At 57.4% G+C, this 21,925-nt stretch overlaps 1 protein-coding gene, 1 long non-coding RNA gene, 11 other non-coding genes and 1 pseudogene across 23 annotated transcripts in view; all 14 read left to right on the top strand.

The window, feature by feature from the left end:
• Window positions 1-477: 477 nt before the first annotated feature.
• On the top strand, window positions 478-557 carry LOC128580161 (small nucleolar RNA SNORD115). Its single transcript, XR_008378497.1, has one exon. It is a non-coding gene; the product is annotated as a small nucleolar RNA SNORD115 (small nucleolar RNA).
• A 2,750-nt stretch (window positions 558-3,307) lies between these two features.
• On the top strand, window positions 3,308-3,387 carry LOC128580162 (small nucleolar RNA SNORD115). Its single transcript, XR_008378498.1, has one exon. It is a non-coding gene; the product is annotated as a small nucleolar RNA SNORD115 (small nucleolar RNA).
• A 766-nt stretch (window positions 3,388-4,153) lies between these two features.
• Window positions 4,154-4,233, top strand: LOC128580164 (small nucleolar RNA SNORD115). The gene has a single exon (XR_008378500.1). It is a non-coding gene; the product is annotated as a small nucleolar RNA SNORD115 (small nucleolar RNA).
• Window positions 4,234-5,395: 1,162 nt separating this feature from the next.
• Window positions 5,396-5,473, top strand: LOC128580197 (small nucleolar RNA SNORD115). Its single transcript, XR_008378528.1, has one exon. It is a non-coding gene; the product is annotated as a small nucleolar RNA SNORD115 (small nucleolar RNA).
• Window positions 5,474-8,163: 2,690 nt separating this feature from the next.
• Window positions 8,164-10,986, top strand: LOC128579831 (uncharacterized). Of its 2 annotated transcripts, none has more exons than XR_008378279.1 (3): window positions 8,164-9,365; window positions 9,757-9,801; window positions 10,858-10,986. It is a non-coding gene; the product is annotated as an uncharacterized LOC128579831 (long non-coding RNA). The 2 variants fall into 2 exon arrangements; XR_008378280.1 differs by lacking the exon at window positions 9,757-9,801 and having other exon boundaries at window positions 8,164-9,035; window positions 9,229-9,365.
• Window positions 8,172-8,252, top strand: LOC128580172 (small nucleolar RNA SNORD115). Its single transcript, XR_008378507.1, has one exon. It is a non-coding gene; the product is annotated as a small nucleolar RNA SNORD115 (small nucleolar RNA).
• On the top strand, window positions 9,428-9,507 carry LOC128580182 (small nucleolar RNA SNORD115). The gene has a single exon (XR_008378516.1). It is a non-coding gene; the product is annotated as a small nucleolar RNA SNORD115 (small nucleolar RNA).
• Window positions 10,987-11,051: 65 nt separating the features above from the next.
• Window positions 11,052-11,131, top strand: LOC128580170 (small nucleolar RNA SNORD115). The gene has a single exon (XR_008378505.1). It is a non-coding gene; the product is annotated as a small nucleolar RNA SNORD115 (small nucleolar RNA).
• Window positions 11,132-11,388: 257 nt separating this feature from the next.
• The window catches only part of LOC128579828 (translation initiation factor IF-2-like), a 237,375-nt gene continuing 226,838 nt past the window's right edge, over window positions 11,389-21,925 (top strand). For 7 of the 10 annotated variants that reach the window (XM_053582010.1, XM_053582004.1, XM_053582008.1 and 4 more), the window contains exons 1-11: window positions 11,389-12,196; window positions 12,589-12,633; window positions 13,654-13,789; window positions 14,183-14,227; window positions 14,880-15,016; window positions 15,421-15,465; window positions 15,739-15,812; window positions 17,045-17,075; window positions 17,726-17,861; window positions 18,263-18,307; window positions 19,781-19,921. In XM_053582010.1, the coding sequence (XP_053437985.1) occupies window positions 13,731-13,789; window positions 14,183-14,227; window positions 14,880-15,016; window positions 15,421-15,465; window positions 15,739-15,812; window positions 17,045-17,075; window positions 17,726-17,861; window positions 18,263-18,307; window positions 19,781-19,784 (576 nt within the window). In that variant the 5' untranslated portion in view covers window positions 11,389-12,196; window positions 12,589-12,633; window positions 13,654-13,730 and the 3' untranslated portion in view covers window positions 19,785-19,921. Of the gene's footprint in view, window positions 12,197-12,588; window positions 12,634-13,650; window positions 13,790-14,182; window positions 14,228-14,879; window positions 15,017-15,420; window positions 15,466-15,738; window positions 15,813-17,044; window positions 17,076-17,725; window positions 17,862-18,262; window positions 18,308-19,780; window positions 19,922-21,925 lie in introns of all 10 variants that reach the window. The other 3 variants (XM_053582013.1, XM_053582014.1, XM_053582005.1) reach the window with 2 other exon arrangements.
• On the top strand, window positions 12,259-12,338 carry LOC128580141 (small nucleolar RNA SNORD115). The gene has a single exon (XR_008378478.1). It is a non-coding gene; the product is annotated as a small nucleolar RNA SNORD115 (small nucleolar RNA).
• On the top strand, window positions 13,849-13,928 carry LOC128580163 (small nucleolar RNA SNORD115). The gene has a single exon (XR_008378499.1). It is a non-coding gene; the product is annotated as a small nucleolar RNA SNORD115 (small nucleolar RNA).
• Window positions 15,079-15,161, top strand: LOC128580196 (uncharacterized; annotated as a pseudogene).
• LOC128580186 (small nucleolar RNA SNORD115) lies at window positions 16,712-16,793 on the top strand. Its single transcript, XR_008378518.1, has one exon. It is a non-coding gene; the product is annotated as a small nucleolar RNA SNORD115 (small nucleolar RNA).
• LOC128580166 (small nucleolar RNA SNORD115) lies at window positions 17,924-18,004 on the top strand. Its single transcript, XR_008378502.1, has one exon. It is a non-coding gene; the product is annotated as a small nucleolar RNA SNORD115 (small nucleolar RNA).

Consider the following 21,925-nt stretch of genomic DNA (forward strand, 5'->3'; position numbering starts at 1 on the left):
CTTGGGAGCAAGGAGCACTGAGATAGTCTTGGTCAGCCAGCTGGCCGCAAGATGCAGCCCTCCCTGTTTAGCCCGAGCCCAAGCCAAGGAAGCAGTCTGGCCTGCGGTCCTCTGATACCCGAGGGGCGCCAGGGCCCCGGGGCACCACATCTGGTCCGGCTCCCAATCAGACCCGTCCTTGAGTCCCCGCAACCCATGCCTGACCCGCCCAGCCCCTGCCCCCAAACCAAGAGTCTGCATAGCCTTTGGCGTCCAACACTGTTCTCCACATTCCTCCCGTAGACGATATCCCCGCACACGGACTTCCGGTCCCTCGGGCCCGGGGTCACTGGCCAGTGGCGGTCAACTTGGTGGCCAGCATGCACTAGGTGGAACTTCGAGTTCCTCATCGCCCTCCCGCCTCCTGCATTGAGGTGTGGTGAGCTTCTCCATGTCCAGCTTCACCTAGGCGTGGGCAGGCAGGGGTTGCCATGGCTTGGGTCGATGATGACAACCTAATGTCTGAAGAGAGGTGATGAATAAAAAAAATCATACACCAGAGGATTGAGCTGAGGCCCAGCCTAGGTGAGCGTTTTGCAAAAAATGGATGCACGGATTGTGGTGTCCTGTGACGGGCAATTGTCTCTTAAGCTGGAGATCTGGACCCCAAAGAGGGCATCTCTGAGGCCCCCCGAACTGGTCTGTGTACTCCACAAGTGCAAACCAAGCCCCTTCTGCAGTCTGGGAGTCAGGGATCTATTTTCTCGGACAGGCCACACGGGGCGCCTCCTCACTGAGTTCGCGCTCCCCCCACTGTGTATTTCAGGGAGCCCTTCTGCCAGGACGGCCCTCTAGCAGGGAGGATGGCAGGTGAGTGGTTGGCTTGGGCCTTCAACCTGAGGTGGAAAGCCGCCATGGCGTGTGGTTGTGGCGGCTAAGGGGCTGTTGGGTGTGGTGGGCCAAGTTTCAGCATGAGGCCCTGTGGCTCCAATGCCCCGAATCTCCCAGGCTGGTGTGATGTGGAGACCTGAGGGAGAAGCCTGGGCTCCAGGAGACAGTGGCCGTGTTCAGGGCCACAAGCTGTGTTTTCACTTGGGCAGGGCACTCGGGTACAGGCCCGGCCTCCCAAATTCCCCAACTCGAGTCCGGGTATATGATTGAGGCTGTTGGGATGCACTTGACTTTCTGGTCAGGGGCCTCGTTGTCCCACGAGGTCACGTGCATTAGATACCTCTCCGTGGTGGCACTGCCTCCCTTGCGTGACTTTGGCAACATGGAGCACTGATATGCCCTTAGTCAGTCGGCTAGCCACAGGATGGAGCCCTCCTGGTCTGGCTCAAACCCAGTAAGCCATCTGGGACAGGGTCCTCCTCGACCCTGCCAGACAGAGTTTCCCAAGGGGAATCGCGTCTAGTCCCGAGTGCAGATCCACCTGTGTGTGCCTAAAGGGCATGCCTCTGTGAGTCAGCCAGCGCCCTCTCCCTGAGAGTTATGCGAAGCTTTGTGGACTGAACACTGTCCTCCACCTCCCCTCGCAGAGAAAGCTCCCAGAGACAGAGGTCCCCTCCCATGGGCCTGTAGCCGCTGGGCAGTGCCTGTCAACCAGGAGCCTAGCATGCACTCGGTGGAAACTGCTGTCCCTCCTGTCCCCCCAAGCCTCCTAGATTTTGCGATGGTGAGCTTCTCCATGTCAAGCTGCACATATGCGTGGGGGGAAGGGGTGGACTTGAAATGCTTCGGTTGATGATGACGACCTCAATTGTGGAAGAGAAGTGATGAATAAAAAAATTATAACCTGAGGATTGAACTGAGGCCCACCCTAGGTTAGGCTTTTGCAAGTGGAAGCCGCGATGTTGTGACTCCCAGGTGGGTAGTGGCCACAGGATGGAGACCTGGAGGCCCAGTAGGCGCTCCCCAGTGAGCACCTAAAGCTCTCTGTGTCGTCTTTGTGTCAGGGGTCCATTCCCCCAGTGGCAGGCCATGTGGGCAGCTCCTTGCTGAGCTCCCGCTCCCCCATCCCATACCATCATGTATTTCATGGAGCACTTCTGCCCAGGTTGGCCTTCCGGCATAGAAGATGGCAGATGTGTGGAAGGCCTAGGGCATCCGCACGGTCCAGTAGGGCATGGAGTTTCGGCTGTGGTGGTTGCGGCCCAGATTCAGCCGATGGAGAAGAGCACTTCCGGCTAGAATGGCCATGGGCTCCCTCTTCTTGCGTATGCTCCCTGGGTCGGGACCCCGCTGAAGGAAGTTCACAGGTTCTCCTTAGTGGTCTAGGTCCAGGACCCTAGGGCCCCAAGGGGCCCTTTTCGGAGGCCGTGGGTCACACACAGCTCAGGACAGTTCTGGCCCCTAGAGCAGCCAAGACGAGAGATCGGGCTGGAATGTCCCTCCGCTGTGAGTGGGCGGCTGAATGCGGGGCAGCTCCAGGTGGGAACGCTCAGGTTCCACTGAACTGTCCCAGTGAAGTTAACCAGGGTTGGCAGGGAGGCTAGAGGTCACGTTCACAATGGTAGGGAGTAGGGCCCCCGAAAGGAGGTGCCGAGAGGCCCCACGCACCACTGGACCATGTGGGTGTGCCCTTGTGTTGGGACTGCGCAGGGAGTCACATCTTAGGGAGACGCCTTTACTCCAGGGGCCAGTAAGCCCAGATAAGAGCCATGGCCAATGTTTTCAGGGGGACGTGGTACGCAAGTAAAGGCTCCGTGTCTAAAGAAACACACCAGGGAGAAGGGTAGAAGATTGGGGCTGTGGGGATGCCCTTGGAATCCTGACCTAGGCCCTTGGGCTCACTATGAGTACACAGGCAGTACGGCCCACCTGGAGCTGCCACCACAACCCTGGGGTGCGTCTCGGGAGCTAGGAGCACTGAGACGGTCTTGGTCAGGCACCTGGTCGCAGGATGCAACCATCCCAGGCTGGCCCAAGCCCAGGCCCAGGAAGCGGTCTGGCCTGAGGTATTCTGCTACCCGAGGGGTGCAAAGGCCCACGGGGCAGAGCATCTGGTCCCTGCTCCCTAGACCATCCATCCTTGGGTAGCCGCAGCCCATGCCTGCGCTGGTCAGACCCAGCCCCCACACCAAGAGGCTGCAGAGCCTTGGCGTCCGACACTGTCCTCCATGTTCCCCCCGCAGACGAGATCACCGCAGGCAGATGTCCCGTTCCTCGACCCAGGTGTCACGGGCCAGTGGATCTCAACCATGTGGCCAGCATCCACTAGGTGGAAACTCGGGTCCCACCTGGCCCCCGGCCTCCTGCATTGAGCTCTGGTGAGCTTCTCCATGTCCAGATGCATCTACATGTGGGGAGGAAGGGATTGCCACGGCTTGGGTCGATGATGACAACCTAATGTCTGAAGAGAGGTGATGAATAAAAAAAATCATACACCAGAGGATTGAGCTGAGGCCCAGCCTAGGTGAGCGTTTTGCAAAAAAACGGACGCACGGATGTTGGTGTCCTTTGACGGGCAATTGTCTCTTAAACTGGAAAACTGGATGCCCAGGATGGCAGCTCTGGGAATCTGCCCCGAGCTGGTCTATCGGCTTCTCGGGGATCATTGCAAGCCCCTTCTGCAGGCTGGGTGTCAGGGATCCATTTCCTTACTTACGGCCGTGGTGGGGGGGCGGGATGGGAGGGGGTGATGCTGGGGCTGTGGCGCCTCCTCCCTGAGTTAGTGCTCCCCCCCTCTGTGTATTTCAGAGAGCCCTTCTGCCCAGGATGGCCCTCCAGCAGGGAGGACAGTAGGTGAGTGGTTGGCTTGTGGCTCCAGCTGTGAAGAGGAAAGCCTGCATGGGGCGTGGTGTCGGTGCCTTGGGGGTGTTTGGAAGGTGGGCCGAGTTTCGACCTGATGCCCTGTGGTTCCAGGGCCAGACTCTCCCAGGCTGGTGCGTTGTGGAAACCTGAGGGAGAAGCTTGGGCGCGATTGTAGAGCTGCCCAGCTCAGGGCCGCAGGCTGTGTTTTCATGGGGACAGGGCGCTTGGGTTGAGGCCAAGCCTGTGGAACTCCCCACCTCGGGTCCTCGAATCTGAATAGGGCTGTAGGGATGCACTTGGCTTCCTGGTCTGGGGGAACTTCAAGTCCCTCGTCGCCCTCCGGCCTCCTGCATTGAGCTGTGGTGAGCTTCTCCATGTCCAGCTGCACCTAGGCATGGGGAGGGAGGGGTTGCCATGGCTTGGGTCGATGATGACAACCTAATGTCTGAAGAGAGGTGATGAATTAAAAAAATCATACACCAGAGGATTGAGCTGAGGCCTAGTCTAGGTGAGCATTTTGCTAAAAATGGATGCCTGGATTGTGGTGTCCTGGGACGGTCAATAGTCTCTTAAGCTGGAGATCTGGACCCCAAAGAGGGCAACTCTGAGGCCCCCGGAACTGGTCTGTGGGCTCCACAATGAGCAACCCAAGCTCCTTCTGCAGTCTGGGTGTCAGGGATCGATTCTCCCGGGAGAGGCCACGCAGGGCGCCTCATTATTGAGTTCGCGCTCCCCCCACTGTGTATTTCAGGGAGCCCTTCTGCCCAGGATGGCCCTCTAGCAGGGAGATTGGCAGGTGAATGGTTGGCTTGGGCCTTCAGCCTGAGGAGGAAAGCCGCCATGGCGCATGGTTGTGGCGGCTAAGGGTCTGTTGTGGGGGATGGGCCGAGTTGCAACATGAGGCCAGGTGGCTCCAAAGCCCCTAATCTCCCAGGCTGGTGTGATGTGGAGACCTGAGGGAGAAGCCTGGGGTCCAGGGGACAGCGGCCGGGTTCAGGGCCACATGCTGTGTTTTCACTTGGGTACGGCACTCGGGTATAGGCCCGGCCTCCCAAATTCCCCAACTGGTGTCCAGATATGTGATTGAGGCTGTGGGGATGCACTTTACTTTCTGGTCAGGGGCCTCGTTGTCCCACGAGGTCACGAGCATTAGATACCTCGCAATGGTGGCACTGCCTCCCTTGCGTGACTTTGGCAACAAGGAGCACCGATATGCCCTTAGTCAGTCGGCTAGCCACAGGACAGAGCCCTCCTGGTCTGGCTCAAACCCAGTAAGCCATCTGTGACAGGGTCCTCTGCGACCCTGCCAGAGAGAGGTTCCCAAGGGGAATCTCGTCTGATCCCAAGTGCGGATCTACCTGTGCGTGCCCAAAGGGCATGCCTGTGTGAGTTAGGCAGCGCTCTCTTCCTGAGAGGTGTGCGAAGCTTTGTGGACTGACCACTGTCCTCTACCTCCCCTCGCAGAGAAAGCTCCCAGAGACAGAGGTCCCCTCCCATGGGCCTGTTGCCGCTGGGCAGTGCCTGTCAACCAGGAGCCCAGCGTGTACTCAGTGGAAACTGCTGTCCCTCCTGTCCCCCCAGGCCTCCTAGTTTTCATGATGGTGAGCTTCTCCATGTCCAGCTGCACATATGTGTGGGGGGAAGGGCTGGACTTGAAATGCTTGGGTTGATCATGATGACCTCAATTGTGGAAGAGAAGTGATGAATAAAAATTTATAACCTGAGGATTGAGCTGAGGCCTAGCCTAGGTTAGGCTTTTGCAAGTGGAAGCAGCGATGTTGTGGCTCCCAGGCGGGTAGTGGCCACCCAAGTTGGAGACCTGGAGGCCCTGTAGGGCCTCTCGGGATGGGCAAGGCCCCAAGCAGTACGGGGCACTCCCCAGTGAGCACCCAAAGCTCTCTGTGTCGTCTTTGTTTCAGGGGTCCATTCCCCCAGGGGCAGGCCATTTGGGCAGCTCCTTGCTGAGCTCCCGCTTACCCATCCCACACCATCATGTATTTCAGTGAGCCGTTCTGCCCAGGTTGGCCTTCTGGCAGGGTAGAGGGCAAGTGTTTGGAAGGCCTAGGGCATCCGCACGGTCCAGTAGGGCATGGAGTTTGGGCTGTGGTGGTGGGGGCCCAGATTCAGCCGATGGAAAAGAGAACTTCCAGCTAGAAAGTACATGGGCTCCCTCTTCTTGGGTATGCTCCTTGGGTCGGGACCCCGCTGAAGGGAGGGCACATGTCCTCCTTAGTGGTCTAGGTCCAGGTCCCCTAGGGCACCAAGGGGCCCTTTTCGGAGGCCGTGGGTCACACACAGCTCAGGGCAGGTCTGGCCCCTAGAGTAGCGAAGGCGAGAGATCAGGCTGGGGTGTCCCTCCGCTGTCTGTGGGCGGCTGAATGCGGGGCAGCTCCAGGTGGGAATGCTCAGGGTCCACTGAAATGTCCCAGTGAAGTTGGCCACGGTTGGCAGGAGGCCAGAGGTCACGTCCACGATCGTAGGGAGTTGGGCCCCCAAAAGGAGGGGCCGAGAGGCTCCGGGCACTCACTGCCCCATGTGGGTATGCTCTTGTGTTAGGACTGTGCAGTGAGTTACTTCTGAGAGAGTTCCCTGGACTCCAGGGGCCAGTAAGCCCAGCTTGGATCCTTGGCTATTGTTTTCATGGGGGCGGAGTACTCAGGTAGTGGCTGTGGGAATGACCTTGGCTCCCTGAACTGGGCCCTTGGTCTCACTCTGAGTTCACAGGCAGTAGAGCCCCCCGTAGCTGTCACCACAGCCCTGGGGTGTGTCGTGGGAGCAAGGAGCACCAAGATGATTTTGGTCAGCCAGCTGGCCCTAGGACAGAGCCCTCCTTGTGTGTATCAAGCCCACAGCCAGGAAGCAGTCTGGCCTGCGGTTCTCTGCGACCCAAAGGGCTCTGAGACCCCTATGGCAGCACATTTGGTCCCTGCTCCCAATCCAATCTGTCCTTGGGTCTCTGCATCCCATGCCTGCACTGGGCAGCCTCTGCCCCCACCCCAAGAGGCTGCTGAGCCTTTGGCGTCCGACTCTGACCTCCACCTCCCCCCTCACCCCAGACAGACATCCCGTCCCTTGGGCCCAGTGTCGCAGGCCAGTAGCTCTCAACCAGGTGGCCGGCATGCAGTAGGTGGAAGCTCGGGTCCCTCCTGGCCCCCCAGCCTCCTGCATTGAGCTGTGGTGAGCTTCTCCACGTCCAGCTGCACCTACGCATGGGAAGGGATGGTTTGCCACGGTTTGGGTCCATGATGACAACCTTATGTCTGAATAAAAAAAATCATACACCAGAGGATTGAGCTGAGAACCAGCCTAGGTGAGCGTTTTGCAAAAAAAGGACTCAAGGACGTTGGTGTCCTGGTACAGGCAATTGTCTCTTAAGCTGGAGATCTGGACGCCCATGAGGGCAGCTCTGGGGCCCCCCAGGTCTGTTCTGTGCACTCCTCAAAGAGCACCCCAAGCTCCTTCTGCAGGCTGGGTATCAGGGATCCATTTTCCTGGGGCAGGCCACAAGGGGCACCTCCTCACTGAGTTAGCACACCCCCCATTGTGTATTTCAGGGAGCTTTTCTTCCCAAGATGGCCCTCCAGAAGGGAGGATGGTATGTGAGTGGTTGGCTTTTGGCTTCAGCTGTGACAAGGATAGCCACCATGGGACGTGGTAGCGGCGGCTGGGGGGGTGGGTGGGGGGTTAGTCCGAATTTCAGGCTGAGGCCATGAGCCTCCGGAGCCCTGACTCTCCCAGGCTGGTGTGATGTGGAGACCTGAGGGGGAAGGCAGGGCTCCATGGGACAGCGGGCCATCTCAGGGCCACAGGCTGTTTTCATGGGGCAGGGCCTCTGGAACTTTCTATCTCGGGTTCAGTATCTGATTAAGGCTGTGGGGATGCACTTGGCTTCCCGATCAGGGTCCTCGGTGGCCCCTGAGGTCGCCGGTAGTAGATCCCATGCAACACTGGCACTGCCGCCCTGGCATGTGTCGGCAACAAGGAGCAGCAAGATGCCCTTGGTCAGTCGGCTGGCTGCAGGACGCAGCCTTCCTGGTCTGGCCCAACCCCAGTAAGCCATCTGGGATAGGGTCCTCTGAAACCCTGCCTGAGCAAGGGTCCCAAGGGGAACCGCATCCGAGTGCGGATCTGTCCTGGGGGTCCCGGAAGGGCATGCCATCGCGGGTAGGCCACCACCCCCACCCCGAGAGGTGTGTGATGCTTTGTGGACTGACCCCTGTCCTCCACCTCCCCCCACAGAGAAAGTTCCCAGAGACAGAAGTCCCCTCCCTTGTTCCTGCTGCTGCTGGGCTGTGGCTGTCAACCAGAAGCCCAGCATGCACTAGCTGGAAACTGCTGTTCCTCCTGACCCCCCCGAACTTCCTGGATTTGGCTGTGTTGAGCTTCTCCACGTCTAGCTTCACGTATGCGTGGGGGGAAAGGGTGGTCTTGGCTTGCTTGGGTCTATGATGACGACCTAAATTGTCTGAAGAGAGGTGATAAATAAAAAAATCATACACCAGAGGATTGAGCTGAGGCCCAGCCTAGGTGAGGCTTTTGCAAGAGGAAGCCGTGATGTTGGGGCTCCTGAGCGGGCAGTCATCTGCCAAGCTGGAGACACAGGGACCTTGGAGGGCCTCTCAGTGTGGGCGAAGCCCCAGGCAGGACTGGGCGCTCACAAGTGAGCACCCAAAGCTCACTGTGTGGGCTGGCTGTCAGGGGTCCGTTCCCCCAGGTACAGGCCACATGGGCGGCTCCCTGATGAGCTTGCGCACCCCCCCACACACACACCATCGTGTATTTCAGGGAGCCGTTCTGCCCAAGTTGGCCCTCCAGCAGGGAAGATGGCAGGTGAATGGTTGGCCTGGGGCTCAGCTATGACCAGGAAAGCTGCCATGGGGCGTGGTAGTGGCAGCTGGGGGTCAGTTGGAGGGGTGGGCGGAGCTTCAGCCTGAGGCCCTGTAAATCTGGGGCCCAGACTCTCCCAGGCTGGTGTGATGTGGAGACCTGAGGGAAAAGCCTGGACTCCACAGGACAGCAGCCCAGCTCAGGGACACAGGCTGTGTTTTCATGGGGGTGGGGCACTCAGGTAGAGACCCAGTCTCCAGAACTCCCCACCTCAGGTCCAGATATCTGATTGGGGCTGTGGGGATGCACTTGGCTTCCTGGTTAGGGACCTCGTGGCCCGTGAAGTCACAGCAGTAGATCTCACGCAACTCTGGCACTGCCACCCTGGCATGCGTCTCGGCAACATGGAGCAGCGAGGTGCCCTTGCTCAGTTGGCTGGCTGCAGGACACAGCCCTCCTGGTCTGGCCCAAGCCTAGTAAGCTATCTGACATAGGATCATCTACGACCCTGCCTGAGCGAGGATCCCAAGGGGAACCGCGTCTGGTTGCGAGTGTGGATCTGTCATGGGGGTCCCCAAAGAGCATGCCTGCGTGGGTCAGCCGCCACCCCACCCCAAGGGGTGCACGAAGCTTTGTGGACTGAACCCTGTCCTCCACCTCCCCCTGCAGAGAAAGGTCCCAGAGACAGAGGTCCCCTACCTTGGGCCTGCTGCTGCTGGGCAGTGGCTGTCAACCAAGAGCCCAGCATGCTCTAGGTGGAAACTGCTATCCCTCCTGGCCCACTGAGTCTCCTGGATTTTGCTGTGGTGAGCTTCTCCACGTCCAGCGGCACGGATGCGTGGGGGGAAGGAGTGGTCTTGGCTTACTTTGGTTGATGATGATGACCTAAATTGTCTGAAGAGAGGTGATGAATAAAAAGTCATACACCAGAGGATTGAGCTGAGGTCCAGGGTAGGTGAGGCGTTTGCAAGAGGAAGCTGTGATGTTGAGGCTCCTGGGTGGGCAATCGTCTCCCAAGCTGGAGACCCGGGGTCTCTAGAGGGACTTTAGGGGTGTGTGGGGCCCCAAGCAGGACTTGGCACTCCCAAAGCTCACTATGTGGGCTGGCTTTCAGGAGTCTGTTCCCCATGGGGAAGGCCACGTGGGCAGCTCCTTGGTGAGCTCCCGCTCCCCCCACCACCCCATTGTGTATTTCAGGGAGCCATTCTGCCCAGGTTGGCTGTCCAGCAGGGAAGATAGCAGGTGAGTTGACTGCCTCGGGTGTTTGCCTGGTCCAGTAGGGCATGGAGTTGCAGGGCTTTGGTGGTGGTGGGGGCCCAGGTTCAGACTGAGGCAAAGAGCGCTTTCTGGTGGAAAGCCTATGGGCTCCCTCTTCCGGGGGAAGCTCCCTAAGAAAGTGACCCCCACCAAAAGCAGGGCACACGTCCTACTCAGTGGCCTAGGTCTAGGTCCCCTAGGGCACCAAGGGGCCCTTGTCGGAAGCTGAGGACCACACACAGCTCAGGGCAGGTCTGGCCCCTAGGTAGCGGCCAAGGCGCGAGATGGGGATGGTGTGTCCCTTCACCGTGAGTGGCCGACTGAATGCCAGGAAGCTCCAGGTGAAAATGCTTAGGGTCCACTAAAATGTCCCAGCAATGTTGGCCATGGCTCGCTGGGAGGTCAGAGGCCACATCCACGGTGGGAGCGAGTCAGGACCCAAAAGGAGGGGCCGTGTGGCCCCACCACTGGCACAAATTGGTGTGCCCATGTGTTGGGACTGTGCCGGGAGTCACTTCTGAGGGAGACGCCTGGACTCCAGGGGCTAGAAAGCCCAGCTCAGAGCCACGGCTGTTGTTTTCATGGGGGTGGGGTACGCAGGTAGAGGCCCAGTGTCGGTAGCACCCACCAGGGAAGCAGGTAGCAGATTAGGGCTGTGGGGATGCCCTTGGCTTCCTGGCCTTGCTCCTAGTGCTCACTCTGAGTTCACAGGCAGTAGAGCCCACCCGGAGCTGCCACCGCAGCCCTGGGGTACATCTCGGGAGCAAGGAGAACTAAGGTGGTCTTGGTCAGCCTGCTGGCCACAGAACACAGCCCTCCCGGTCTGGCCCAAGCCCAAGCCCAGGAAATGGTCTGGCCTGAGGTCCTCTGCTACCTGGGGGGTGACGAGGCCTTTGAGGCAGCGCATCCGGTCCCTGCTCCTGATCCGATCTGTCCTTGGGTCCCCACAGCCCATGCCTGCGCCAGGCAGCCACCGCCCCCATCCCAAGAGGCTACAGAGACTTTGGCATCCGACACTGTCCTCCACCTATCCCCCCACAGACGACGTCCCCGCAGACAGATGTCCCATTCCTTGGGCCTGGTGTCCTGGCCAGTGGCTCTCAACCAGGTGGCCAGCATGCACTAAGTAGAAACTCAGCTCTCTCCTGGCCCTCCGGCCTCCTGCATTGAACTGTGGCGAGCTTCTCCATGTCCAGTTGCACCTATACGTGGGGAGGGAGGGGTTACCATGGCTTGGGTCAATGATGACAACCTAATGTCTGAAGAGAGGTGATGAATAAAAAAAATCATACACAAGGGGATTGAGCTTAGGCCCAGCCTAGGTAAGCGTTTTGCAAAAAAAGTACGCAGGCATGTTGGTGTCCCAGGACCGACAATTGTCTCTTAAGCTGGAGACCTGGACGCCCAGGAGTGCAGCTCGGGGGAGCCCCCCCAGCTGTTCTGTGCGCTCCTCAAGGAGCACTCCCAGCTCCTTCTGCGGACTGGTCAGGGATCATTTTCCCCTGGGCAGGCAACGGGGGCCGCATCCTCGCTGAGCTTGCTCTCCCCCACATTGTGTATTTCAGGGAGCCCTTCTGCCCAGGATGGCCCTCCAGCAGGGAGGATGGCAGGTGAGTGGTTGGCTTGGGGCTTTAGCTGTGACCAGGAAAGCTGCCAGGATGCGTGGTGGCAGCGGCTGGAGGGCGGTTGGTGGGGTGGGCCGAGTTTCGGCCTGACGCCATGTAGCTCCAGGCCCTGACTCTCCCAGGCTGGTGTGATGTGGAGACCTGAGGGAGAAGCCTGGGCTCCACGGGACAGCAGCCCACCTCAGGGCCACAGGCTATGTTTTCATGGGGGCAGTGCCTCCAGACCCTCACCTGGGGTCCAGGTATGTGACTGGGGCTGTGGGGATGCACTTGGCTTCCTGGTCAGGGACCTCAGTGCCCCGTGAGGTCACAGGCAGTAGATTCCCACACAACGCTGGCACTGCCGCCCTGGCATGCGTTTCAGCAACAAGGAGCAGCGAGATGCCCTTGGTCAGTCAGCTGGCTGCAGGACACAGCCTTCCTGGTCTGGCCCAACCCCAGTAAGCCATCTGAGATAGGCAGAGAGAGGGTCCCAAGGTGAACCGCATCTGGTCCCGAGTGCAGATCCGTCCTTGGGGGTCCCCAAAGGGCATGCCTGCATGGTTCAACTGCCGACCCCACCCCAAGAGGTGCATAAAGCTTTGGGGACTGACCCCTGTCCTCCACCTCCCCCCACAGAGAAAGCTCCCAGAGACAGAAGTCCCCTCCCTTGGGCCTGCTGCCGCTGGGTAGTGGCTGTCAACCAGGAGCCCAGCGTACACTAGCTGGAAACTGCTGTCCCTCCTGGCCCCCCGAGCCTCCTGGGTTTCACTGTGGTGCACTTTTCCACATCCAGCTGCATGTATGAGTGGGGGGAAGGGGTGGCCTTGGCCTTCTTGGGTCTATGATGACGACCTAAATTGTCTGAAGAGAGGTGATGAGTAAAAAATCATACACCAGAGGATTGAGCTGAGGCCCAACCTAGGTGAGGAATTTGCAAGAGGAAGCCGCGATGTTGGGGCTCCTGGGCAGGCAGTCGTCTCCCAAGCTGGAGACCCAGGGGTCCCGGAGGGCCTCTCGGGGTTGGCGGGGCCCCATGCAAGGCTGGGTGCTCATGAGTGAGCACCAAAAACTCGTTGTGCAGGCTGGGTGTCTGGGGTGCTTTCCCCCAGGGGCAGGCCAGCTCCTTGCTGAGCTCGCGCTCCCCCCATCCAATCTTGTATTTCAGGGAGCCGTTTTGTCCAGATTGGCCCTCCAGCAGGGAAGATGGCAGGTGAGTGGCTGGCCTGGGGTGTCCGCCCAGTCCAGTAGGCCATGAAGTTGTGGGGTGGGAGTAGGGGTGGGGGCCCAGGTTCACCTGGAAAGCCCATGGGCTCCCTCTTCTGGGGTATGCTCCCTGGGACATGACCCTCCGAGGGCAGGGAGCATGTCCTCCTCAATAGCCTAGGTCCTGGTCCCCTAGGGCCCTTGTCGGAGGCCGAGGGCCATGCACAGCTCAGTGCAGGTTTGGTTCCTAGGGCGGCCAAGGTGCGAGATCAGGCTGGGATGTCCCTTCACGGTGAATGGCTGGCTGAATGCCGGGCAGCTCTAGGTGGGAACACTCAGGGTCCACTGAAATGTCCCGGCAAAGTTGGCCACGGCTGGCCTCGTCCACCTTGGGAGGGAGGCGGGCCCCTGAAAGGAGGGGCCTTGCGGATCCGGGCCATGATGGCTCAGGTGGGTGTGCCACTGTGTCAGGACTGTGCAGGGAGTCACTTCTGAGGGAGACCCCTGGACTCCAGGGGCCAGTTAGCCCAGCTCAGAGCCAGGGCCAGTGTTTTCATGGGGGCAGGGTACGCAGGTAGAGGCCCACTAAAGGGAGCACCCTGTCAAGAAGGCGGGTAGCAGATTGGAGCTGTGGAGATGCCCTTGGCTTCCTGCCCTGGCCCCTCGGGCTCACTCTGAGTTCACGGGCAGTAGAGCCCACCTGGAGCTGCCACTGCAGCCCTAGGGTGCGTCTCGGGAATAAGGAGCAATGAGATGGTCTTGGTCAGCTGGCTGGCCGCAGGACGTAGCCCTCCCCATCTGGCCCAAGCCCAAGCCCAGGAAGCAATCTGGCCTGTGGTCCTCTGCTACCCGAGGAGCGTTGGGGCCCCTCAGCAGCGCATCTGGTCCCTGCTTCCAGTCCGATCCACTCTTGGGTCCCTGCACCCCATGCCTACGCCGGGCAGCCCCCGCCCCCACCCCAAGAGGCTGCAGAGCCTTTGGCATCCGACATTGTCCTCCATCTCTCCCCCACCGTCCCCCCCAGCAGATGACGTCCTCGCAGACATAAGTCCCATTCCTCGGGCCCGGTGTTGATGGCCAGTGGCACTCAACCAGGTGGCCAGCATGCAAGAGGTGGAAACTCGGGTCCTTCCTGGCCCCCCGGCCGCCTACCTTGAGCTGTGGTGAGCTTCTCCACGTCCAGCTGCACCTACACATGGGGAGGAACGGGTTGCCACGGCTTGGGTCGATGATGACAACCTAATGTCTGAAGAGAGGTGATGAATAAAAAAAATCATACACCAGAGGATTGAGCTGAGGCCCAGCCTAGGTGAGCATTTTGCAAAAAAAGGACGCAAGGATGTTGGTGTCCCAGGATGGGCAATTGTCTCTTATGCTAGAGACCTGGACGCCCAGGAGGGCAGCTCTGGGGCCCGCCCCAAGCTGGTCTGTGCGCTCCTTAAGGAGCATCACAAGCTCCTTCTGCGGGCTGGGTGTCAGGGATCCATTTCCCCCGGGGCAGGCCACGGTGGGCACCTGCTCGCTGAGCTTGGTCTCCCCCTCATTGTGTATTTCAGGGAGCCCTTCTGCCCAGGATGGCCCTCCCGCAGGGAGGATGGCAGGTGAGTGGTTGGCATGGGGCTTCAGCTGTGACCAGGAAAGCTGCCATAGGGCGTGGTGGTGGCAGCTGGGGGGTGTGGTTGAGGGGGTGGACTGAGTTATGGCCTGAGGCCCTGTGAGTCCAGGGTCTGATTTTCCCAGTTTGGTGTGATGTGGAGACCTGAGGGAGAAGCCTGGGCTCCATGGGACCGCAGCCCAGCTCAGGCCCACAGGCTGTGTTTTCATGGGGGTGGGGCCTCTAGAACTCCCCACCTCTGGTCCGATTCTGAATGGGGCTGCGCGGATGCACTTGACATCCTGGTCAGGGGCCTCGGTGGCCCGTGAGGTCACAGGCAATAGATCCAGGGAACACTGGCCTGCTGCCCTGGCGTGTGTCTCGGCAACAAGGAGCAGTGAGATGCCCTTGGTCAGTTGGCTGGCCACAGGACACAGACCTCATGGTCTGGCCCAAACCCAGTATGCTATCTGGGATAGGGTCCTCTGCGACCCTGCCTGAGCAAGGGTCCCAAGGGGAATGGTGTCTAGTCCCGAGTGCGGATCCATCCCGGGGGTCCCCGAAGGGCATGCCTGTGCTGGTCAGCCGCCACCCCGACCCCGAGAGGTGTCGGTGCAAAGCTTTGTGGACTGACCCCTGTCCTCCACCTCCCCCCGCAGAGAAAGCTCCCAGAGACAGAGTTCCCCTCCCTTGGGCCTGCTGCCGCTGAGCAGTGGCTGTCAACCAGGAGCCCAGCGGGCACTAGGTGGAAACTACTGTCCCTCCTGGGTCCCCGAGCTTCCTGGATTTCACTGTGGTGAGCTTCTCCACATCCAGCTACACGTATGCGTGGGTGGAAGGGGTGGTCTTGGCTTGCTTGGGTCTATGATGACGACCTAAATTGTCTGAAGAGAGGTTATGAATAAAAAAAAATCAAACACCAGAGGATTGAGCTCAGGCCCAGCCTAGGTGAGGCTTTTGCAAGAGGAAATCGCAATGTTGTGGCTCCCAGGTGGGCAGTCGTCTCCCAAGCTGGAGACCCAGGGGACCTGGGGGACCTCTCGGGGTGGGCAGGGCCCCACGCAGGACTGGGCACTCCCAAGTGAGTACCCAAACCTCGCTGTGTGGGCTCAGTGTCAGGGGTCCGTTCCCCCAGGGGCAGGCCAGGGGGCGGCTCCTTGCTGAGCTCGCACACTCCCCACACCTCATCGTGTATTTCAGGGAGCCGTTCTGCCCAGGTTGCCTCTCCAACAGGGAAGATGGCAGGTGAGTGGATAGCCTGGGGCATCTGCCTGGTCCAGTAGGGCATGGATTAGCGGGGGTGGGGGTGGGGCCCAGGTTCAGCCTGATGGCAATTAGTACTTCTCGCTGGAAAGCCCATGGGATCCCTCTTCTAGGGGTAGCTCCCTGGGACCATGACCCCCGTGAGGGCAGGGCGCATGTCCTCCTCAGTGGCCTAGATCCAGGACCCCTGGGGCCCCAAGGGGTCCTTGTTGGAGGCCGAGGACCACGCACAGCTCAGTGCAGTCTGACCCGTAGGGTGGCCAAGGCACCAGATCGAGCTGGGGTGTCCCTTCACCATGAATAGCTGGCTAAATGCTGGGCAGCTTCAGGTAGGAACACTCAGGGTCTATTGAAATGTCCCAGTGAAGTTGGCCACGGCTGGCTACGAAGCCAGAGGCGACGTCCACGGTGGGAGGGAGCAGGCCTCTGAAAGGAGGGGCTGTCCGGCCCCGGGCCCCCACTGGCCCAGCTGGGTGCACCCTTGTCTCGGGACTGTGCAGGGAGTCACTTCTGAGGGAGACCCCTGGACTCCAGGGACCAGTACGCCCAGCTCAGAGCCATGGCTGGTGTTTTCATTGGTGCAGTGTATGCAGGTAGAGGCCCAGGGTTGGGAGCACCCTGCCAGGGAGGCTGGTAGCAGATTGGGGCTATGCGAATGTCCTTGGCTTCCTGGCCTGGGCCCTCAGGCTCACTCTGAGTTCACAGGCAGTACGGCCCACCCAGAGCTGCCACCGTAGCCCTGCAGTGCGTCTCGGGAGCAAGGAACACTAAGATGGTCTTGGTCAGCCGGCTGGCCTCTGGACACAGCCCTCCCGGTCTGGCCCAAGCCCAAGCCCAGGAAACGGTCTGGCCTGAGGTCCTCTGCTACCGGAGGGGCGCCGGTCCACCAGGGCAGTGCATCTGGTCCCTGATCCTGATCCAATACGTCCTTGGGTCTCCGCAGCCCATGCCTGTGCTGGGTAGCTCCCTCCCACACCCCAAAAGGCTGCAGAGACTTTGGCATCCTACAGTGTCCTGCACCTCCCCCCCTGCAGACGACGTCCCGCAGACAGATGTCCCATTCCTCGGGCCCGGTGTCGCGGGCCAGTAGCTCTCAACAAGATGGCCAGCATGCACTAGGTAGAAACACGGCTCCCTCCTGGCCCTCTGGCCTCCTGCATTGAGCTGTGGTGAGCTTCTCCACATCCAGCTGCACCTACGCATGGGGAGGGAGGTGTTGCCATGACTTGGGTTGATGATGACAACCTAATGTCTGAAAAGTAGTGATGAATAAAAAAAAAATAATACACCAGGGGATTGAGCTGAGGCCCAGCCTAGGTAAGCGTTTTGCAAAATAGGACGCAGGGATGTTGGTGTCCCAGGACAAGCAATTGTCTGTTAAGCTGGAGACCTGGACACCCAGGAGTGCAGCTCTGGAGCCCGCCCAGAGCTGGTCTGTTCGCTCCTCAAGGAGCACCTCAAGCTCCTTCTGTGGGCTGGGTGCCAGGGATCCATTTCCCTGGAGCAGGCCACAGGGTCGCCTCCTCACTGAGCTTGCTCTCCCCCCTATTGTGTATTTCAGGGAGCCCTTCGCCCAGCAGGGAGGATGGCAGGTGAGTGGTTGGCTTGGGGCTTCAGCTGTGACCAGGAAAGCTGCCATGGGTCATGGTGGTGGCAACTGCGGGGTGGTTGGTGGGGTGGACCAAGTTTCGTCCTGAGGCCCAGTGGCTCCAGGGCCCCAACTCTCCCAGACTGGTGTGGTGTGGAGACCTGAGGGAGAAGCCTGGGCTCCAGGGGACAGCGGCCCAGCTCAGGGCCACAGGCTATGTTTTCATGGGGGCGGGCCTCCGGAATTCCCCACCTCAGTTCTAGGTATGTGATTGGGGCTGTGGGGATGCACTTGGCTTCCTAGTCAGGGGCCTCCGTGGCCCGTGAAGTCATGGGCAGTAGATCCCACGCAACGCTGGCACTGCTGCCCTGGCGTGCGTCTCGGCAACAATGAGCAGCGAGATGCCCTTGGTTAGTTGGCTGGCCACAGGACACAGCCCTCCTGGTCTGGCCTATGCCCAGTAAGCCATCTGGGATAGGGTCCTCTGAGACCCTGCCAGAGAGAGGGTCCCAAGGTAAACTGCGTCTGGTCCGAAGTGCAGATCCATCCTTTGGGTCCCCGAAGGGCATGCCTGTGCAGTTCAGCCACCCACCCCACCCCAAGAGGTGCGCAAAGCTTCGGGGACTGACCCCTGTCCTCCATCTCCCACCGCAGAGAAAGCTCCCAGAGACAGAGGTCCCCTCCCTTGGGCCTGCTGCCGCTGGGCAGTGGCTGTCAACCAGGAGCGCAGCGTGCACTTAGTGGAAACTGCTGTCCCTCCTGGGCCCCCAGCCTCCTGGATTTCACTGTGGTGAGCTTCTCCACGTCCAGTTGCACGTATGCGTGGAGGGAAGGGGTGGCCTTGGCCTTCTTGGGTCTATGATGACGACCTAAATTGTCTGAAGAGAGGTGATGAATAAAAAAATCATACACCAGAGGATTGAGCTGAGGCCCAGCGTAGGTGAGGCTTTTGCAAGATGAAACCTAGATGTAGGAGCTCCCGGGCGGGTAGTCATCTCCCAAGCTGGAGACCCAGGGGTCCTGGCGGGCCTCTAGGGGTGGGCAGGGCCACATGCTGGACTGGTCACTCCAGAGTGAACACCCAACGCTTGCTTGTGGGCTGGGTGTCAGGGGTCCGTTCCCCCAGGGGCAGGCCACATGGGTGGCTCCTTGCTGAGCTTGAGCTTCCCCCCACCCCATCGTGTATTTCAGGGAGCCGTTCTGCCCAGGTTGGCCCTCTGGCAGGGAAGATGGCAGGTGAGTGGATGGCCTGGGGTGTCTGTCCAGTCCAGTAGGGCATCGAGTTGTGGTGATGGGTGTGGGGGTGGGGGCCCAGGTATAGCATGATGGCAAAGAGTGCTTCCTGCTGGAAAGCCTATGGGCTCCCTCTTCTGGGGGAAGCTCCCTGAGAACGTGACTCCCGAGGGCAGGGTGCATGTCCTCCTCAGTGGCCTAGGTCCAGGTCCACTAGGGCCCCAAGGGGCCCTTGTCAGAGGCCATGTGTCATGCACAGCTCAGTGCAGGTCTGGCCCCTAGGGCAGCCAAGGCACGAGATCTGGCTGGGGTGTCACTTCGCCATGAGTGGCTGGCTGAATGCAGGGCAGCTCCAGGTGGGAACTCTCAGGGCCCACTGAAATGTCCCAGTGAAGTTGGCCATGGCTGACTGGGAGGCCAAAGGCCACGTTCATGGTGGGAGGGAGCCGGCCCCGGGACCCCCGGGCCAGGTGGGTGTGCCCTTGTGTCTGGACTCACAGGGAGTCACTTCTGAGGGAAACGCCTGGACTCCAGGGGCCAGTAAACCCAGCTCAGAGCTAGGGCCAGTGTTTTCATGGGGGCGGGGTACACAGGTAGAGGCCCAACGTCGGTAGCACCCCACCAAGGTGGCGGGTAGCAGATTGGGGCTGTGGGGATGCCTTTGGCTTCCTGGGCTGGGCTCTCGGGCATGAGTGAGTTCATGGGCAGTAGAGCCCACCCAGAGCTGCCACCGCAGCCCTGGGGTGCATCTAGGGAGCAAGGAGCACTGAGATGGTCTTGGTCAGCCAGCTGGCCGCAGGATGTAGCCCTCCTGGTCTGGCCCAAGCCCAAGCCCAGGATGCGGTCTGGCTTGCGGTCCTCTGCCACCCGAGGGGCGCGGGGCCCCTGGGGCAGTGCATGTGGTCCCTGTTCCCCATCTGATCTGTCCTTGGGTCCCCGCAGCCTATGTCTGTGCCAGGCATCTGTGCCCCCACCCGAAGAGGCTGCAGAGCCTTTGGCGTCTGACACTGTCCTCCACCTCACCCCCCATCCCCCTCGTAGACGATGTCCCTGCAGACAGTCTTCCTGTCCGATTAAAGCCTGGCCTTTAATTTGTGTAAATATAAATACATTTAGGAGTTGTCTGATATCTGATGTCCACACTCTGAGTTTTATGTTAAGTCAGTAGATTTATTACTATTGAGTATACACACCGTGATCATTGCCAATTATTAATAATATAGCTTCCTTATTATGTTGGTAAGTGAAGATTAATGGGGATCTTTTATATCTGCATGATCACCTGGCAGTTTCTCCAAAATGGAAGAAAAAAAATGGTATGCTTTGCACTTAAAGTGTTTGATCAATCAGTGGTCTACAATGTGTGTCAGAGCCATTGTTTTTAACACTATTTTCTCGTTAAAGAATAGCTGGGTGATCCATACGTGAGAGATTTCGTTCTCATTTTGAACTGCTTTCCTGTCTGTGCCCCTTCAGATAAGGACTCCTGAAGAAGTACACCTTTAGCCTGCTGCCACCTAGAACCTGACTGTACCCATTTTCAACCCAGATGTCCTGCCCTGAATGTACCTGAACTTCAGTTCATCCTAGCATCAGGGTCTATTGTGGGCATTCTTGGTAAGCCTTTTCCATTCAAAAGATTATATGTGTGGAGTTGCTCAATTACATGATTTCTTATTACCTGATTAAAAGCTGTGGACTAGATTAGGTGATAATTAGGGGCTAAGATTTTGTCTCTCTTTGATTTATTGTGGGTGAATTTTATTTTGGGCTTGAGACAATCAGACTCAGAAGGAAATCATTTTTGTTATCTTTATCTTCATCTAAGTGAAAAGCACTATTATCTTCATCTAAGTGAAAAGCACTTTAGAACGTTGTAGCCCAATGTACATGTTCAATAAATCTTAATTATCCTATTATTTTGAAGCTTACACCTTGGCTATTTTTCTTTAATTTGTATTTATGGAATTTCAAGTGTTATGACATGCACAATTTCATAGAATGGACTTGTTTATCTGGCTTTGGTGACTGAGAAATTCCAAATATGCCATCAGACAGTGAATTTGGCCTTTAAGATAACTGGTTTTGCTAGGCACAGTGATTCATGCCTGTAATCCTAGCACTTTGGGAGGATGAAATGGGCAGATTACTTGAGCTCAGGAGTTTGAGAGCAGCCTGAACAAGAGTGAGACCCTATCTCCAAAAAAAAATAGTCAGATGTTGTGCTGGGCACCTGTAGTCCCAGCTACTTGGGAGGCTGAGACTAGAGAATCACTTGAGCCCAGGAATTTGAGGTTGCTGAGAATGACGATGCCATGGCACTCTACTGAGGGTGACAGAGTGAAACTCTGTCTCAAAAAAAAAAAAAGAAAGAAAGAAAAGATTACTGGTTTCATTCATTCTGGCATATGAATATTATTACGTGTTCTTTCTAATAAGTGACTGCCTGATAGGACCCTCACAACAATAGCTTCATTCTTGCTTTGATTTAATGTGTTTTGTTTTTCACTGGTATGACTTTAATGTTATGATGCCATCAAGTATAAATATAGTAGTGGACAAATTCAGAACCATTCTTATTTCAAGGTTGCTATAGTATTGTGCTATTTGCCTATCAGTGCAGACCTACTCACAACTGAATAACCTAAGCAATTTTGGCCTGGGGTTTGAGATCCAGCCATATGCTTTATCTATGAAATTAAATAAATTAATGTGCAGCCTTATATCTGATTGCCTGTCATGAATTTACGTATATCATCCTGCTCTTTGCAAGGTAATAGGTATTCTAATGGGTGAAGCCTGTGCTCGTTGATAAGGCTTCTTGCCCGTAGAACCAAAGGGTTATCAATGAGACCTTTTCTGTATTAAACCACTTGACAGGTTCTTCAAAAAGAATAAATCTATGTAGTTTGCCCTCACTTTGTTGAATCAATCATCTACAGCCTCATTAATGTACCTTCTCAGAGATTATGACTGATAATTTTGACATGATAATTGTTAATTTCAACATTATAATGAGTGTGCTCTGAGTTCTAATCCATGAAAAATTTTATTTATGAGCTGATGTAATGAAACAACTGTGGGAAACTTGTTTCACTCACTCTTTTTTGATGAGAAGCATTTTATGATTCTTTCAAACCCAGCTTCAGTGGTTTGAATTCTTTTTTTTTTTTTTTTTTTTTTAGGAAATGCACAATTGTTTTTATTTATTTATTTATTTATTTATTTTTTATTTTTTATTGTTGGGGATTCATTGAGGGTACAATAAGCCAGTTACACTGATTACAATTGTTAGGTAAAGTCCCTCTTGCAATCATGTCTTGCCCCCATAAAGTGTGACACACACTAAGGCCCCACCTCCCCTCCCTCCATCCCTCTTTCTGCTTCCTCCACCCATAACCTTAACTGTCATTAATTGTCCTCATATCAAGATTGAGTACATAGGATTCATGCTTCTCCATTCTTGTGATGCTTTACTAAGAATAATGTCTTCCACGTCCATCCAGGTTAATACAAAGGATGTAAAGTCTCCATTTTTTTTTAATGGCTGAATAGTATTCCATGGTATACATATACCACAGCTTGTTAATCCATTCCTGGGTTGGTGGGCATTTAGGCTGT

This window comes from Nycticebus coucang, chromosome 2, assembly GCF_027406575.1.
Source record: "Nycticebus coucang isolate mNycCou1 chromosome 2, mNycCou1.pri, whole genome shotgun sequence".
NCBI lineage: Eukaryota > Metazoa > Chordata > Mammalia > Primates > Lorisidae > Nycticebus > Nycticebus coucang.